General features: G+C 41.8%; 1 protein-coding gene across 3 annotated transcripts in view; it reads right to left on the reverse strand.

Annotated features, from left to right (window-relative positions):
- The window catches only part of greb1 (growth regulating estrogen receptor binding 1), a 200,158-nt gene that overhangs the window by 139,905 nt on the left and 41,470 nt on the right, over positions 1–18,783 (reverse strand). For all 3 annotated transcript variants that reach the window (XM_033021586.1, XM_033021585.1, XM_033021583.1), the window contains exon 2: positions 10,153–10,222. In XM_033021586.1, the coding sequence (XP_032877477.1) occupies positions 10,153–10,197 (45 nt within the window). In that variant the 5' untranslated portion in view covers positions 10,198–10,222. The remainder of the gene's footprint in view (positions 1–10,152; positions 10,223–18,783) is intronic.

Raw genomic sequence — 18,783 nt, forward strand, 5'->3', positions numbered from 1 at the left:
GGAGAGGGGGGGGGAGAGGAGAGGGGGGGGAGGGGGGGGAGAGGAGAGGGGGGGGGGGAGAGGAGAGGGGGGGGGGGAGAGAGAGTGCCTTTTTATTTCAACCCAAACCCCCCAAACAACCATTTGCAGGCAGTGCTTTTTTACTTTAACCATATTTTCATTTTCAAACCACATTAAGGGTACTTACTCACAGTTGTGTGGGCATGTGTTCAGTGTTATTCACAGCTCAGAGAAACGTGACCCTCTGCCTTCCTCCAGCTTGCAGACTAATTGAGGCACACCACTTCCTGGTTTTATAGTCCATCCCCCCCTGCCGCCAGCGGGGGCAGCAGAGAGAATGGGGAATTTTGTAAAATCATTAATATCTGTCATTTTTCATCGAATGCAAAAATCCTTGGCGCACATGCGGTGGAGGGGGGCTCTGAGCGAGGTGGCCAAAAATGACGGCCGTAGGTGGCGGCGTTCTCTCGGAAATCGCAGCACAGATCGCCAAAACCGGACAAGAACAGACTTTTAGTATATAGATTATTATATTATTACTATATAACTAAAACTCTCATCTTGTTATTTGCAGGTTTGCGTTGTACCTCTATTTGTGCAAAAATGGTACATGAGAGCACTACAATTTTTGGCCCACCGTACTCACCATTGTCCTGTGCTGTAAATGAAACAGGTTCTGTTCAGATTGATGGTATATTTTAAAAGTTATTAACGTTTTAAAATAAAATTAAAACAGCACCACCACTCGTGCAAGCGTAGTTGGGGGAAAGTTCCCATGCGCATATTTACCGGCATCGCAAAGGGCACCTAACGGGTCCTCAGCCGTGCCTGTGCAATTGGGATCTTTCCAGAATTCAGATCACCATCTTTTTCAAAAATGGCGACACGGGTAAGATTACGTCCATTTTAATTTCTGCCCACCCCCCAACCCCCCCCCGGGCCCGCGGGGATCCGACTCCTTGGCTCTGAGGCTCTGAGGCTAGGGCTGCCTCTGCGGGCAGCCGGCTCTGAGGGCAGGGAGATGCCGGGCGGGGAGAGGCCGCGCCGATGATCTGGGGCCTGGGCACTGAGGCTGGCTCTGAGAGTGACGGCGCTGCTGCTCTGGGCTTGCAATGAGGGAAAGGAGTGGCACCCTCGAGATCCTGGGGAGGTGAAGAGGGAGAGTGGGGGGGATTCAGGAAGAGGACAGGGTAGGTAGGGAGATGAGGGAAAGTGGGGGAGGTGAGGAAGGGGAGTGGGGGAGGAGGGGGGAATAGAGTGAAAGGAGTGTGGGGATGTGGGAGAAGTAGGGTGTGAGGGAGAGGAGGGCAGTGGGGGGGGAGATAGGGGGAGGTGAGGAGTGAGGGAGATGGGGAATAGAGGGATAGGAGGAGGGTAGGGAGGGGAGAGGAGTTGTGGAGGGAGAGACTGAGGGTAGGGGAAAGGAGAGGGAGATGAGGAGGAGAGGGAAAAGAAGAGGGAGTGTGAAAAGGAGGGGGAGGGAGTGCTGGGGGATGAGGGGAAATAAGCTGCGCCTGCGCAGTTAGGGGCTATGCATGAATGGTGGAATATTGCGTTGGGGGAACGGGTTGCGTTGGGGGAATGGATGAGTGGTGGAATATTGCGTTGTGGAACGGGTTGCGTTTGGGGACCAGGTCCCACTTAGTCTAGTCTTATTTAAAATTCAGAAGCAGACAAACTAAAAGATAATGTATCTCGGAACATGTGACCATAATAAAACAATACCAAAACCAATACATACTATCTTGTCACGGGCGCACCTAAGGAAATGCAGAAGCTAACATACGCTCAAAAAGTTCCCACAAACAGCAACGGCATAATAACCAGATATTCTGTTTTACTGGTGCAGATTGAGAGTTAAATATTTGCTATTTCAGCAAGGATAATTCCCCTGATCAAAGAAGTGTTAAGGAGTCCTTAACATCCACAGAGAGGGCAGATTATGGCTCAATTTATTTCTCATCCAAAAGAGAACACCTCTGGAAAAACAATTTACCAGTGTGCCAAGGAGCTGTTAACTTGACCTTGGCAGGCTGATTATGGATCTGAAAACTCTTAACCCACAACTCTCTGAAGCCTCTTAATTGTGCACAAAGCCCTCAATTATATGTTGAAGGACCGTCCTTTTTCATTTTTTACGCTCATTTTCTGTTCTTTGTAAGTCAGAATACTGCTTTGCTCCACAATTCTGCTCAGTGTAAATTCTTCCTTTAATCATTAGTTAGAATGACCACTGCACCTTGAACTTCACTATGTGAGTGGAAAGCAAATCTAAAATGCGAGTCTGAAAAGAAATAGAACCAATATACTCCCACATTTAAATGCTAAATGAATTGCAATCAATTGCAGTTAGTTCATCATAACTACATTTCAATTCAATCCACAGAAAAAAAAAAGCAAACTCCAAACCCTTGCCTGGAAACGTCACTCTTTCATTTGTGATAGAAGAAATATTTGCTGGGTCATGTTGCCCTAACACGAAACAACAGTTAGTTGCACTGGTAGCCCAAGTCAGGAAAAGCAAAATCAGATAACACTCCAAGAACTCCAAAATGTGAAAATGTGTAACATCACACAGAAAATCTTTGGAATAATAACCACATTTAATGGAGGAAAAAAAATCCCTGAAATAATATTAACCCTTTCTAATCTTAGTCCTAGCGCTGCCTATCAAATTAAAAGTTATTTATGCAGCTAAAAATCCAACAAATGAAATGACCGCAAATGTTTAGACGACTGCCATTGGAGGGGATTATTCACAAGTCGATTTCTCCCACAAAACAAACTTGTTTTTTGCTTAAATGAACATGTACATGAAAGGGCTAAAAACTAATTATGAACCAACTCTCATAGCTGCAATTTATCACTGGCTTTACAATAATTGAGGAATAAATGTCAAAGTAACCTACTGTCGACCTAGCCTTCTACATTGCTCAGGAACCGATTCTTGAATTGTTAACTAGCAAAAGTGATTTTCTTTATCAGGGTGGTGTATTCTACATGGTTTAGTTTTGCAGCAGAGGAGAATTGGAAGGCTACACGCTGATAATTTCTCAACCTCGACTCTTAGCCCTTTTATGTGTATTCAATATAGATCATCATTTTATTAGCCAGCTCAAGGAAAAATTGAAAGTAACACCCACTAACTAACTGCTCATTGCAAACACAGTGAAGAATTTAGCTATGTCGGACATCTCCTAAAAATTAAATCTTAAAGCAATTTTTGAATGGATTTCATGCCAGTCCGCAGTAAAAGACCAGAGTTCCTATCCATTTCTCAGTCACTTTGCCCTAAATATGCACCAAGTCCCCAGCTTTTGGCAGGGTTCTGCTTCTGAGAATTGTTCATTCCTACAAAACAATGACTGGAGCCTCGCATCACCGTCAAATCCATCTCCATTCACCCCATCAGTGTCCCAAATGCTTGTTAATCTGCACAACATGTCCACAAGTCTGATATTCATAACCTGGGGAAGACTTGTAATCAGAAAGAAGCTACAAATGCAATGTCCAAAATCCATCTGTCCAAAAGAAGGAATTGTCCAAAAATCTTACATTTCCAGAAGTTTGGATTGTAATCAGTCTGCCAGCTTCACCACCTCATTTATAGTGGTACACCAATCTAATTTCCATATTCTGAATCAACGCAACCTGACCTTTTCCAACCCAGAGGACTTGACCTGATTTTGAAGCACATAACAGAAAGAATGGTTGGCATGTACAAATGTATTTTTACATTGACCAAAATCGGGGTAAATGTAAAATATTGTACGGCTTGAATGGGGTCAGATTTTAGACCTTGGATTTATAGAACTGTTCAGTGGGCTAGATTTCAGATTTTGCCCTTTTACTTTTACAAAACAGTAGCATTCAGTCTTAAGATGTGGTGACAATGGCAAAAATCAAAAGAAACCCATGTGGTCAAAAGATCAAGATCAAACCCTGGCTACTGTCGTGAGGATGCAGCGCTACCTTTGTGCTACCATGTCACTCTAATTAATCTAATATTTCAATGTTCCATTTGCTGTTCTCCAACTGATCATATTTGCACGTATTGCTGGTCTCACCAGCCTTTCCAATACCTGTATGTTTTTTTTGTTATAATTCTCCAAATGTGGTTTGCCCATGAATTCTAATGAGCAAACCACATTACCTCTGGAGCCTACCTTTTATGGTTGTTAATTCCTATAATCTTTTCTTTTTTTATACTTTGCCCTGCTCCTGTTTCAAGGCTGGGTCATCACCAGAATCCTTCCTGCACTTAGTAACAGTCATGGCTGGTAATCCATTGTTGAAGGTAATATGTCACAGGTCCAATGATTTATCTGTATTTTTTCACTTTTCCATGTAATTCAAAACCTCCAGATCCAACGAGAAAGATATGGTAGGCATCACAAAGGCATAATGTTACTGACCAAATGTCTCTCCATATAAAGGATAACATTAAATGTCTCTCCATATAAAGGATAACATAACATCTACTCTGTCCTTCTAACTAGGAGCCTTTTGCCTACCCAGAAAATCAAATTCAAAATTTATATTTGCTGGGTGTTTGGCATGTTTTCCCAATCAAAACTCTGGTTGGGAAAATACTTTGAATTACATTATATTTTAGAGGGAGTTAGATGTGGCCCTTGTGGCTAAAGGGATCAGAGGTATGGAGAGAAGGCAGGTACAGAATACTGAGTTGGATGATCAGCCATGATCATATTGAATGGTGGTGCAGGCTTGAAGCGCCGAATGGCCTACTCCTGCACCTATTTTCTATGTTTCTATGTTTACCCAATAAAAAAGTGTCATGAAATGAAATTATTCACAGAAAAATTAATGAAAACTAATCTGCAGTTCACATATTGATTAAGAAGCTTCAAAGTAAAACACATATTGGAACAAAATGCATCTGTGACAGCAGAGAATTACTTTGCTCACTCCGGTTCATGCTTTGAGTTACATTCCAACCAGTTAAAATAATGATTGGGAGAATTGAATGCAATGCACTCCTGAAGTACTGAAATGCATTCCACAAGCACCAAATCAGCATATTAGTCTTAATAAACAATGTAGCCAAACAGGTTTGAGCTAAACTGAAGACTTCCATTTCACATTGCAACCCCTTGAACAGCAGAATTGCACTCTCCCACCTCCCATATGCTTGCTAAATACCAGCAATTCCTTCCATACACTAAAACCAGGATACGGGAAAGAGGTTAACATTTCAAACTCATCTCATTGCCATCGGTCGCCTTTATAGAAATTGACCTATAAACCCTGTGGAATAAAGTGAAAACAAAAACAAATAGGCAAAAACTAGTTATAAAATGGCAAAAACATAAAATGTTCCAGCTTGAGTACATGCTTATATTATTTTTGTTATCATTAAAATAATAGTAAAATCAGAAATCACAATGAAGTAGTCAGAATATTCTGATACCAGAATCTTTCACTGCAACTGTTTTCCATTCTGTTTTTTTCTTTAAGCTATAAAATCACATTTTTGCTATGAGTATATTTAAATGAAACGCCAAGAAAATGAACAAAATTTGATGCTTTATATCAAAAAGAAAACTTTTCCCCCAGAGCATTGAACATTTTTTTGTAATCGATTTGTGCCAGCAGAACAAGCCAACCGATTTCATCCAAGAAACCTCTGCCCAAATCCAAGATATCAAGAACACAATGAGGTAACTAGTGTTAGCATAGTTAGCATAAATTCTGTGCTAAATGATTGTACCAATTGTTTACAAATTGATGAACAAAAATGATCCCAGTTTGTTCCATGAAGCACATTTTCTATCACCGTTCATTCTGACAAAACTAGTGTAGTCACGCAAGGCATAACATTTCTGAAACTGCCATTTTACGCAATATCCCCAAAAAACAGATTAAAAGCCTTAGCTCAAAGCAGACCAGTCAAGATGTAGGTTGCACAAGCCTGAACCACTGGCTAAAGCCAATCCAGCAATAATGGATACTATAGTGATGCAATATGCTAGTTTGTACAGCATTTCATTACTCAGTTGCTACAAATAAGAAATAAATAGAGTTTCAGTAAATATTACAAAGAAAATTGGAAAGTAGATGGATAAAGGCACAGAAAGATTCTCCAACATAAAAAAACACAACATTCATTATAAACTTTAATTTTTGTTGTTTGGGGGAAATTAATGCAAATCTGCTAATTTGAGATGAATGGGTTTTTTTAAAACACAACAAAGGGATATTAGAATAAATTTGCTGAACGGTTGAGAACAGCAGCATACATATTGTCTGTCAGTATAAAGGCTTGAAAGACATTTTCAGTTCAGGTCATCGTGACCAGAACTGTAATCTCCAGAGGTCTGAAAATATAAACAGTGACATGGTTGACTCTGAATTTACAGCATGATCTGTTTTCCTAGTCAAACTGATTAGAGGCTCGACACTAAAAGTTATGCAGCCTGACCCTTTTCTGAGGAGCATTGAGCATTTGCTTAACGTTATTGATTAAATTACACCCTTTGAAGCACGATCAGTAGACAAGAAAAAATAACAACTTTGAATTCAAGGTCACACGTGAAGCAGTAAAATATACTCCAGCAGACTTTTTATTAGTTTGAGTCCATGTATACCGACAGATACGTTAGAGAGGGGAGTAGAATGACACAGACTAAGAGAGCAGAGATGCACAGCTGGCACACAACTTGTTTTTCAGATTTTGTGCCAGCCAAATTGAAGAGATCAACACTGGACAGGCAGAGCACAGAAGCAGATTAGGAATAAACTTCAGTTCAACAAGACAGGCGTGTTGTGTTGTGCCAGCTGACTGAAGCAGATACAATGTGATAGACAGAGTGAGAGAGCAATCTGAGAAGCAATGAAGACTCTTGATTTTATGAAGCACCATTCCTGTCCATGGGGAATTGCTCGTAAAACCTATCGCAGGTGCCAGTTCTGTGGTTTTCTCTTCTTGATAATCCACAACGCTATGACACTGCTGGCAATGACCACAGATCAGAGCAGATAATTAATTACTCTTGAACTTGAATCAACTATAATACAGGCTCACCTACAGCCATATATCATGTGCCAGGCCGGTCCCACCCCTGCTTCTCTTTTCCAGCTTTCTCTTGCCCTACTCCAATCACTCTGAAGAAGGATCCCAACCCATAACAACACCTGTCCATACCCTCCCCAATGTTGTATTGTCAGCTATATGCACATGGGGAACACAAATTGATTTTATTTCCTTCCTGCATAAGATTCCCTTTTGTGTGTGTGCGGGGTGTGAGATCATGCAAGTATTTGACATTAGATAATTGCAAACATTTTTCGAGGATATTAAGATCGGGTGGTGCTGTGCGTCGGCTGCCTCGCCAGCAGCGGGTTCGTTAATTCAACTTTTTTTGTTTTTTTAGTATGTCCAAATGTATGTTTTAATGTCTCTCGGTATGTCTTATGTGGGGGGTGGTGGGGGGGGAATAGGGGAAAACCGTTTTCAGTCACCTACCTCGACGGAGATGCAACTTTTTTCCATGTTGCTTCTTCGCATCCCTCGCGGCCTATCAACTGGTTTGGTGCTGCCTATCTCGGAGTCGGGCCCAGAGCTTCAGCAGAGGGCGCAGCGTGGACTTTCGATCGCGGAGCGGGGCGATCCCTTGCCGGGGATCACCAGAGAAGAGCTCCGATCACTGGTCTGCTGCCTATAACATCCTGAAGCCTCGGTCTGTGGCGCTTCTAGCAGCAGTCGTGGAGCGGACTTTAGCATCACGGAGCGGACTTTACCATCGCGGAGCAAGCCGATCCCTTGCTGGGGATCGCCGGAGAAGAGTTCCGACTACCGGCCCACGGCCTATAACATCGTGAAGCCGCGGTCTCCGGTACGGAAGTGGAGCTAGCTGGCGCATGCCTCTACTCCACCATAGCGCCACCGGAAGTGGCCGATTCGGGAACTCCAAGCCGTGGAGTGTGTTCGATCATCCCGACGAGAGGGCTTGCACATCGGGCCATCCATAGCGGTGACTACGGAGGGTCAAGGCCTCCGACCACGGGTGAACAAATGAGGAGGACTGACGGAATTTTATTGCCTTCCATCACAGTGAAGAATGCTGTGGTGGATGTTTATGTTAGATTCTATTGTGTGTTGTTCTTTTTAATTGTATGGCTGCTTGGTAACTCATTTCACTGTACCTTAATTGGTGCATGTGACAAATAAATGTGAACCTTGAACCTAGAAATGTGTTTGTTAGGAAGCCCTTGGCCACATCTAACGTACTTAGCTTTGTCAAGTTACATTAATTCAGTGTCTAGGCAATGTAACAAAATTACCACGAAAAAAACTGAAAGTACTTTTGTTATATCAACTTCATAAGACCCAGAATATGCACTGGATAACTGAGCACATACAGCCAGACTTAAAATGTACCATGTAAGCCATTAACGTAGACAACCAAACCTCGTGATTTGCTTTGTATTAAAATGACTGATGGGAAATTGTCAGGGACTTTTTCTGAAAGCAATCAAGAGAATATCTCCCCATAGCAGATTTTTAGGACCACAGTCCATAAGACATAAGAGCAGAATTAGGCCAATCGACCCATTGAGTCAGCTCCGCCATTCAATCATGGTTGCTCTACTTTTCCCTTTCAACCTCATTCTCTCCATAACCTTTGATGCCCTTACAAATCAAGAAACCATCAATCGCCACTTTTAAAAAACCCAGTGGCATGGCCACAGCAGCTGGCTGTGGCAATGAATTCCACAGTTTCATCACCCTCTGGCTAAAGAAATTCCTCCTAATTTTCATTCTAAATGTACGTCCTTTTATCCAGAGGCTGCATCCCCTGGGCCTCGAATTCCCCACTACTGGATGGGCCTTGAATCCCGCACTACTGGAAACATCCTCTTCATATCCACTCTATTTAGGCCTTTCATTGTCCAATAGGTTTCAATGCGATCCCCCTCATCCTTCGAAAACTCCAAGGAGTACAAGCCCAGAGCCATCAAACGCTCCTCATATATTAACCCAATCATTCCCTAGATCAGAGGCCTGACTTAAGGTAAGATGTAGGAAATTTAGTGCAGGGTTTTCAGAGGAATTTATTTCCACTCAAAGGGTGATTGAAATATGACACACTGAATAAGGGGATGGTGTAGGCAGATACTCATCAATATTTAAGACTTAGATGAGCACTTCAATTGCCATTGTGATGATGGCTGGAGACACAAGGAACTGCAGTGCTGGTTTACCAAAAAAAATCCGTAAAGTGTTAAGAGTAACTCAGCGGGTGAGGCAACATCTTCAGTCTGACGAAAAGTTCCAACCCGAAATGTCGCCCAGCCATATCCTCCTAAGATGCTGCCTTACCCGCTGAGTTAATCCAGCACTATGTGTTTTTGGTTTGGTGACAAAGGCTACTGACAAAGAACTAGAACATTGGATCATCATATAGGGCGATCGTATTTGATCACTGGCATGGGGAGAATAGGCCAACAAGCCCATTTTCACACTCTAGAACCCTATGATTTAACAGAATAAAATAGATTCAGGAAACCTTTATCAAAAACTGATAAAAATTCAAATAGGCCAAATACTGATGTGTCAAATACAGGCAAATATTAAATACCTTGAATTCGACTAATTGATTAATACTGTTGTTGATTGAGTAGTTCCTTTAAAACCAAACGTTTAAATAAGAGGCTGAGTGATTACTTTCAGAGGGCATGAATCATTCAGGGGATCAAAAGAGAATGATTATTAATAACCTTGCAACATAACCTTTCTAAGGATCAACACTCCCTGTTAATGAGCCCTGATTTTTGCAGCCCGTGTTGGCAAAACTGCACCTTTTCACTTGAAAAGGCATCAAAAATCCATCCACCTTCCATGGAAATTTCAGGCCTTTCTCCATCATGGGTGCCACTGTACAGTTGGCTAACTTTCCAACATCCAAAAATTGTTCCCATCCCAAATTATATTCCAAAAATAGGTGAATTATTTATTTTTCTGCTCTGTTTGGCTGGTAGAGCTCAAGTACTCAATGTACAAAAATATGAACGCAAATTATATATTTTTAACATGTTATCTTTTTCAAATTGAAATAAATGAACTGCAAACCAAACAGAAATGCCATTAGGTAATACACGGAGTAAAATTGAATTAAAAATATTATTCACCTTGTACTCCTCATTGTTTGAAGAGAAGATCTGCGTTACACACATACAGATTTTGCATTCTATCGCATATCTGAAAAAGAGAGAGTGAGAGAAAAGAAATTAAGGTTTCCCCAAAATTCTCCGATATACTGGGATCATAATTATTTAAAGATTCAAGTCTACTAATATCGTGATTCTATTTACAGTATTTTTACTTCATCCATTTGAAACATGTACTCTAGATAAACATTTTAACTTCAAATACGAGTTCCAAATTCTGAAAGAGGTTTCCATTGTTAATTTTTGTAGGTTAAATAATCCACTTTACTGAGACCAATGCAGGAAGATTGTACAAAGTACACAACTAAAATTCCAATAGAAATGTCATCATGTACAGTTCCTTGTTAGGGCACAAGAATGTAAACTATCCTTATCTAACAAAATCCAAAATAAAATCTAATGAAAAGACCGTCTGAACTCCAAATTATAGAATACCTACTCAACATAATTAATCCTAAAAATAAACACCAGGTTTCACCTCGAGATCAAATGTTCATTTTTTAAAAACTGATAACAACCACAACAGTATTTTTTTGACCGGTGGCAGGAAATGGTGTTGGGTAGCCTGATGGATAAATCCCCAGGGCCTGATGGTCTGCATCCCAGGGTACTTAAGGAAGTGGCTCTAGAAATCATGGATGAATTAGTGATCATTTTTCAATCTTCTATATATTCAGGATCAGTTCCAGTGGATTGGAGGGTAGCTAATGTAATCCCACTTTTTAAGAAAGGCGGGAGAGAGAAAACAGGGAATTATAGACCAGTTAGCCTGACATCATTAGTGGGGAAGATGCTGGAGTCAATTATAAAAGATGAAATAGTGGCACATTTAGATAGCAGTAACAGGATCGGTCCGAGTCAGCAGGGATTTACAAAAGGGAAATCATGCTTGACTAATCTTCTGGAATATTTTGAGGATGGAACAAGGAAAATGGACAAGGGAGAGCCAGTGGATATAGTGTAACTGGACTTTCAGAAAGCATTTGATAAGGTCCCACATAGGAGACTAGTGGGCAAATTTAGAGCACATGGTATTGGTAGTAGGGTACTGACATGGATAGAAAATTGGTTGGCAGACAGAAAACAAAGAGTAGGGATTAACGGGTCACTTTCAGAATAGCAGGCAGTGATTAGTGGGGTACCGCAAGGCTTGGTGCTGGGACCACAGCCATTTACAATATACATCAATGATTTAGATGAAGGGATTCAAAGAAACATCAGCAGATTTGCAGATGACACAAAGCTGGGTGGCAATGTGAACTGTGAGGAGGATGCTATGAGGATGCAGGGCGGCTTGGACAGGTTAGGTGAGTGGGCAGATGCATGTCAGATGCAGTTTAATGTGGATAAATGTGAGGAAGGCAGATTATTATCTGAATGGTGTCAAGTTGGGAAAAGTACAAAGAGATCTGGGGGTCCTTGTTCATCACTCACTGAAAGTAAGCATGCACGTACAGCAGGCAGTGAAGAAAGCTAATGGAATGTTGGCCTTCATAACAAGAGGAGTTGAGTACAGGAGCAAAGAGGTCCTTCTGCAGTTGTACAGGGCCCTAGTGAGACCACACCTGGAGTATTGTGTGCAATTTTGGTCTCCAAATTTGAGGAAGGACATTCTTGCTATTGAGGGAGTGCAACGTACGTTCACCAGGTTAATTCCCGGGATGGCGGGACTGTCATATGTTGATAGAATGGAGCGGCTGGGCTTGTATACTCTGGAATTTAGAAGGATGAGAGAGGATCTTATTGAAACATATAAGATTATTAAGGGATTGGACACGCTAGAGGCAGGAAACATTTCCCCGATGTTGGGGGAGTCCAGAACCAGAGGCCACAGTTTAAGAATAAGGAGTAAGCCATTTAGAACGGAGATGAGGAAAAACTTTTTCCCCAGAAAGTTGTGAATCTGTAGAATTATCTGCCTCAGAGGGTGGTGGAGGCCAATTCTCTGGATGCTTTCAAGAGAGAGTTAGATAGAGCTCTTAAAGATAGCACCAGGGGATATGGTGAAAAGGCAGGAACAGGGTACTGAATGTGGATGATCAGTGAATGGCGGTGCTGGCTCGAAGGGCCGAATGACCTACTCCTGCACCTATTATCTATTGTCTATTGAATTCTGAAGTGTTTCTGTTACAAATCTCAAATGATGGAGTACAGAGGCAAATAAATAAATGATGGGTCTTTGTCCCAAACATTATGGAGGGCCCCTGTAAGTTTCTCCACTTGAAATGGATGGAGGGAACGTGCAAACAACAGAAGGGTACGATATCCTGCCCTAGCTCATCCCTGGCTGAAATACACAAATCATCATTAGACATGGTGAGGTGCCGGAATATTGGAGGATAGCTAACGTTGTGCCTCTATTCAAGAAGGACTGCTAGGAAAAACCTGGGAACTATAGTCAGCAGGCTTTTGTACATTGGAGACATGTCTTGCGAATTTGATTGAGTTTTTTGAAGAGGTAACCAAAATGATTGATGAGGGAAGGCCATAGGAAGCAGGGGGTGGTAATGGAAGGGTGTTGTTCAGACTGGAAGCATGAGAAGAGTGGTGTGCCTGAGGGATCAGTGCTGGGCCTGGGTCCATTGCTGTTTGTGGTTTATATCAATGATTTGGATGAGAATGCACAAGGCATGATTCGTAAGTTTGCAGATGACACTATAGATAGTGAAATTCGTTATCAAAAATTATAGCAGGCACTCGATCAGCCAGGCAAGTGGGCTGAGGAATGGCTAATGGAATATAATGCAGATAAGTGAGAGGTGTTGCATTTTGAGAAATCAAACCAGGGCAAGACCTTTATAGTAAATGGAGAGCCGTGGGGAGTGACAGAGCAGAGGGATCTAGTTCCTTGAAAGTGGTATTACAGGTAGATAGTGTGGTAAAGAAGGCTTTTGGTACACTGGCCATCAGTCAGAGTATTCAGAGTTGAAGTTGGGACTTTATGTTACAGTTGTGCAAAATGTTGGTAAGGCGACACCTGACGTACTGTGTTCCGTTTTGGTCACCTGCTATAGGAAGGATGTCTTTATGCTGGAAAGAGTATAGAGAAGATTTACACGGATGTTGCCAGGGCTTGAGGGGCTGAGCTATAGGGAGAGGTTGGGCAGGTTAGACCTTTCTTCCTTGGATCGCAAGAGGCTCAGGGGTGATATTATAAGGGTTTATAAAATTATAAAGGCTGAATGCACAGTCTTTTACCCAAGGTAGGGGAATGATAAACCATAGGACATATGTATAGGGTGAAGTAGTTCTGCCCATCATATTTTCTATCTTCAACAAATGAGATAATGCACATCTGCCAAATGATTATAAAACCAGATAAATTCTCATTGTACTGTACATATTAATGTCAAAAAGGTCCACAGGACTTTAAGGAGAATGGTCAAAACCACCTTCCAAGTAAAATTCTGTAAGGGCTATTCAGTAATGCAACTATTGTATTATTACCTCCATCATAAAAACAGAAATAAACACAAACAGTTATATGTTTCTGCATACAAAATCAAAACATGCTTCTACGTGATTTCAATAATTCTTCACCTGAGTTTCTGCCACAATCGCCATACTTGGTTGACAGATAAACGACCCGAATTTTTGCTCCAGATCACTATTCAATAAATCCTGCAAGAAAATATGCGTTTTGGAAGTTGGACATAGAACGTTCAGGCTCATGGATGAGGACTGGCCATCTGGATGAAATACCAAAGGTTGCCTGGCGTCAGTGAAACTTAAACCTAACTTGCATCACAATTTACAAAGCAGCTGAGAAATGTTGAAGTGCAAAGATGTTTGAAAAACAAGTATGAGTTACTTTATGAGCCCTTTTCTATTTAACAAAATTAAAGTATTTTGTAATTTGCTTTGTTTTGCTTAACAGACTTTAATTCCTGTGAATTAGACCACGTTTTATGTCAGAAATTTGACAGTCTATTTCTGTTTGGTTACAGCCAAATCTAAGCTATCATAATACTTGCAAAAACTAAAAGTTGGTATTTTCACTCGTTCTTCTGGTAAAGACATACTCCATTACATAATTCAAAAAAATGTAATACATTTTTGGAAATCAAGTCATCAACTTTTTCCAAGTTGTCTGGAATAGTTCAGCAATGCAATCTGACACTCAGTCCCCATACAGAATGAATTCTTACTAAATTCCAATTATGCATAAATGATGTATAAAGAATAATATTGTGCCCTTGACATTCTCATTTCATCTATTTTTTCTCCACAAACTAATTGGTCTTTCTTTTCTGTCTGATATTTAATGCTGTTGACCAGGTCAAACTTCATGAATTTTCTAGCTCAGATTTAGTGTTCGGTAAATTTGCAGTACAAACAGCAATGATGTAAATGTAACCAAAAATAAATTCTGGCACATCAAGAAATTTTACAAGTCACATACTTTTCAAAAGCAATTACCAACAATCAAGCACAATATAAGGTTAAAACAACCATACTGCTCCACGCTGAGTGACAAGTTCCAATGAAGGTGTGACATCTAAAACAAGGGTGGTGATAAGGGGCTTTCACACCTGGCCCATTCCAACACCATTCCATTCCAGATACAGAGGCTGAAGCAGGGAAAGAAAACTTTTCTTTCAGTTTTCAAACCAGACAACAGCCCAGTTTCAATTTCTCAATTCCATATTCAGGAAGAAGGGGGGGGGGGGGGGGGGGGGGGGGGGGGAGTTGTTGGAGGCAGGTGAAGAACAGTAGGCAAATCGATCCTTGTGAACTTAACTTTTATTCCGTTTTATTTTGAACTCCTCCTTTCTGGTTTTGTCAGGCCTCCAGAATCCCAGGAATTAAACGGAAGCAAAACAGATCCTTGCACGTCCCCGTTGCTCTGAAGGTGCGCCGGAGGGTCACAGATAGGGTGAATGCACAGAGTCTTTTTCCGAAGGTAGGAGAATAAATAACTAGAAGGCATACATTTAAAGGTGAGAGGGAAAAGATTTAATAGGTTGAAGGGCAACTTTCTCGACAGAGTATGGTGGGTGTGTGAAACAAGCTGCCAGAGGAAGTAGTTGAGACAGGTAGAATAACAATATTTAAAAAGGCATTTGGATAGGGACATGGACAGGACAGGTTTAGAGGGATAGGGACAATAACAGGCAAATAGGGCTAACTCGGAGAGGGCATCTTGGTCGGCACGGATAAGTTGGCCCAAAGGGCCTATTTTCAGGTTGTATGACTAAAACTCATATTGGAAACCCAAAAATTCTCACATAACCACATCAAGGCTGTGTGCTCAGCCCCCTGCTGTACTCACTCTATACCCATGACTGCGTAGCCAATCACAGTGCGAACTCCATCATCAAGTTCGCTGACGACACCACTGTGTGGGGCGTATCACTGATGGGGATGAGTCAGAGTATAGAAGAGAGATCGAGCAACTGTCCATATGGTGCCAGCGCAATAAACTGGCCCTCAAGACCAGCAAAACCAAGGAACTGATTGTGGACTTTGGAAGGAGTAGGAGGGGGACCCACAGCCCCATTTATATCAACGGGTCGATGGTTGAAAGGGTCAAGAGCTTCAAATTCCTGGGCGTGCACATCTCTGAAGATCTTTCCTGGTCCGAGAACACTAATGCAATTATCAAGAAAGCTCATCAGCGCCTCTACTTCCTGAGAAGATTACGGAGAGTCGGTTTGTCAAGGAAGACTCTCTCTAACTTCTACAGGTGCACAGTCGAGAGCATGCTGACCGGTTGCATCGTGGCTTGGTTCGGCAATTTGAGCGCCCTGGAGAGGAAAAGACTACAAAAAGTAGTAAACACTGCCCAGTCTATCATCGGCTCTGACCTTCCTTCCATCGAGGGAATTTATCGCAGTCGCTGCCTCAAAAAGGCTGGCAGTATCATCAAAGACCCACACCATCCTGGCCACACACTCATCTCCCTGCTACCTTCAGGTAGAAGGTACAGGAGCCTGAAGACTGCAACAACCAGGTTCAGGAATAGCTACTTCCCCACAGCCATCAGGCTATTAAACCTGGCTCGGACAAAACTCTGATTATTAATTACCCATTTTCTGTTATTTGCACTTTATCAGTTTATTTATTCATGTGTGTATATATTTATATCATGGTATATGGACACACTTATCTGTTTTGTAGTAAATTCTCAGTGTTGAAGCAAAGCAAGAATGTCATTGTCCTATACAGGGACACATGACAATAAACTAACTTGAACTTGAACTTGATCACCCTTCTCTCTAAAAATACTGCAGTTGCTGGAAATAAAAATTTATGTGTTTCGTTTTGGAAAAAAACAGATCAGATAGCAACTCAGGCAAGAAAATGTTTAATTGCAGATAGCCTTTCCTTTGGAATATTAGGATCAATCTCTCCATGACTTGTTGGCAAAACTAAAATTAGTTTTGACCCCTGCTGATAACGATTTAGTCCGATCAGCTGAGAAGGTTATTGGCTGCAACCATCCCTCCATTGACAAACTGTACACTGCAAGGGCCAGGAAGCAAGTGGGTAAGGTCATCTCAGACCCCTCTCACCCTGGCCACAAACTCTTTGAATCACTTGCCTCTGGAAGGCAACTCAGAACTGTCAAAGCTGCCACAGCCTGACATAAAAACAGTTTTTATCCACACGAATAGTAGCTCTACTCAATAACCAAAAATCTGTAGCCTCCTTTTGCTCTGGTATTTTACTTAATTCACATATTTAATCAATAATGTTTCATTATTAATGTTTAATGTTTTATGTGTCATTCCTAACTGTCACTGTATGTCATGTTGTCACTCGCGGGCGGAGCACCACGGCAAATTCCTTGTATGTGAATACTTGGCCATTAAATTTATTCAAACTTCAAACTTTAAAAAAATTCAAACTCAAACATGTATACAGCATGTGCCCAATGAAAGCTGTGACACAAATCTGATGGTAATGGCGGCACCGTGGTGCAGCGGTAGAGCTGCTGCCTCACAGCACCGGTTCGATCTGGATTAAGGGTGCTGTTTGTAAGGTGTTTGTACGTTCTCCCTGTGACTGCATGGGTTTTCTCCGGGCGCTCCGGTTTCCTCCCACACTCTAAAGACGTGCACGTTTGTAGGTTAATTGGCTTCGGTAAAATTGTGAATTGTGTGTAGGATAGTGCTGGTGTACGGGGTGATCGCTGGTCGGCAGGGACTCGCAGAGACCAGTTTCTGCGCTGTATCTCTTAGCTAAATTAAACCATAGTTGTGGCAAAGCCATGTTTCCACTGCCTGGGGTAATTTGGACAGACCTTACTATTCCCTATATTTAAGAACGAACTGCAGATGCTGGAAAATCGAAGGTAGACAAAAAATGCTGTAGAGAGTCAGCGGGCGAGGCAGCATCTATGGAGATAGGGAATAGGCGAAGTTTCGGGTCAAGATCTTTCTTCGGGACAAAAAATGCTGGAGGAACTCAGCGAGAAGGGTCTCAACCCAGAAACGTCGCCTATTCCTTCTCTCCATCGATGCTGCCTCACCCGTTGAGTTTCTCCAGCATTTTTTGACTACCTTACTATTCAATATTGCAGGTGTCAAGTTTTATTGGGGTCTGCTGAATGTTGTACAACCTTATCATAATGAAGGGACAGCTCCTGTTACCAGCTGAACAGGGGTGAAGTTGTAGCAAAGGAGTCTAAGTAAACGATGGTGCTGAAAAAGCCTCCTCTATCTAGACTGTCTATGAATATAGACAGAAAATGCTGGGGTAACTCAGTGGGTCTGGCATTATCTCTGGAGAGAAGGAATAGGTGACATTTCAGGTAGGAATCCTTCTTCTGACTGTCTATGAATAATTCACCTTAACCTGATGCAATAATCACAATCGCTCCCCATTCACAACCTCACAGTTTACTTTCCCTAGAGTATAGATTAGCCTATCAGTGAATGTTTGCTTAAAAACTATGAACTAAATATTCCATCCTAATTTATAAATGAACTTATATTCTACACATATAAAATGCAACTAATCACCCTTGTGTTTTTCGGTTGTGACTGCTTGCCGTATGACTTTGCCTGTCCTCGCAGTGTTACCGAGTTGGTGCAGCATGCTGGTGGAAGACCATTCATTCTCAGTGCTCCACAGAAGGTCCTGGAGGATGACCAAGAAAGTCTTAGAAGAAACTGGTAATCTGTGTTGTGGACTGCACGATCTTGGCATTAACAGGAATGTTCACTGTCTGGTGGTGCTGACAAGAGTTTCATAAGTGTGGCTGGGTAAGAGGCTGGGGGAATCGGCAGACTCATGCCCCATGGAGGCTTTTGAATGGCATCTTAGTTTTTGCAGTAATCTGCTGTGAGTACTGACTGCATATTGTTGAGATACAGTCGAGCTTCTTCATAATCTTATCCACAACCAGTGATGGAAATGGGTTTTAGGAACTAGAACTAGTTTGGTCCGTGAGGCTGAGGTTGGGAAGGAAGGGATTTTTTTTTAATGTGAGGTCATACCCATGTAAGAGTACAAGAATGCATAACTTGTTTATTGTGTATTTGTAATACCGTGTATTGTGTATTATATGTCATAGCTGCTCTCTTGCATCTCTCTCAATCTCTGTTGGTTGCAGCCATCGTCTGCTTCAGTGAGGGAAGCAGGTCG

Source organism: Amblyraja radiata, chromosome 5, assembly GCF_010909765.2.
Source record: "Amblyraja radiata isolate CabotCenter1 chromosome 5, sAmbRad1.1.pri, whole genome shotgun sequence".
In the NCBI taxonomy this organism is placed as follows: domain Eukaryota; kingdom Metazoa; phylum Chordata; class Chondrichthyes; order Rajiformes; family Rajidae; genus Amblyraja; species Amblyraja radiata.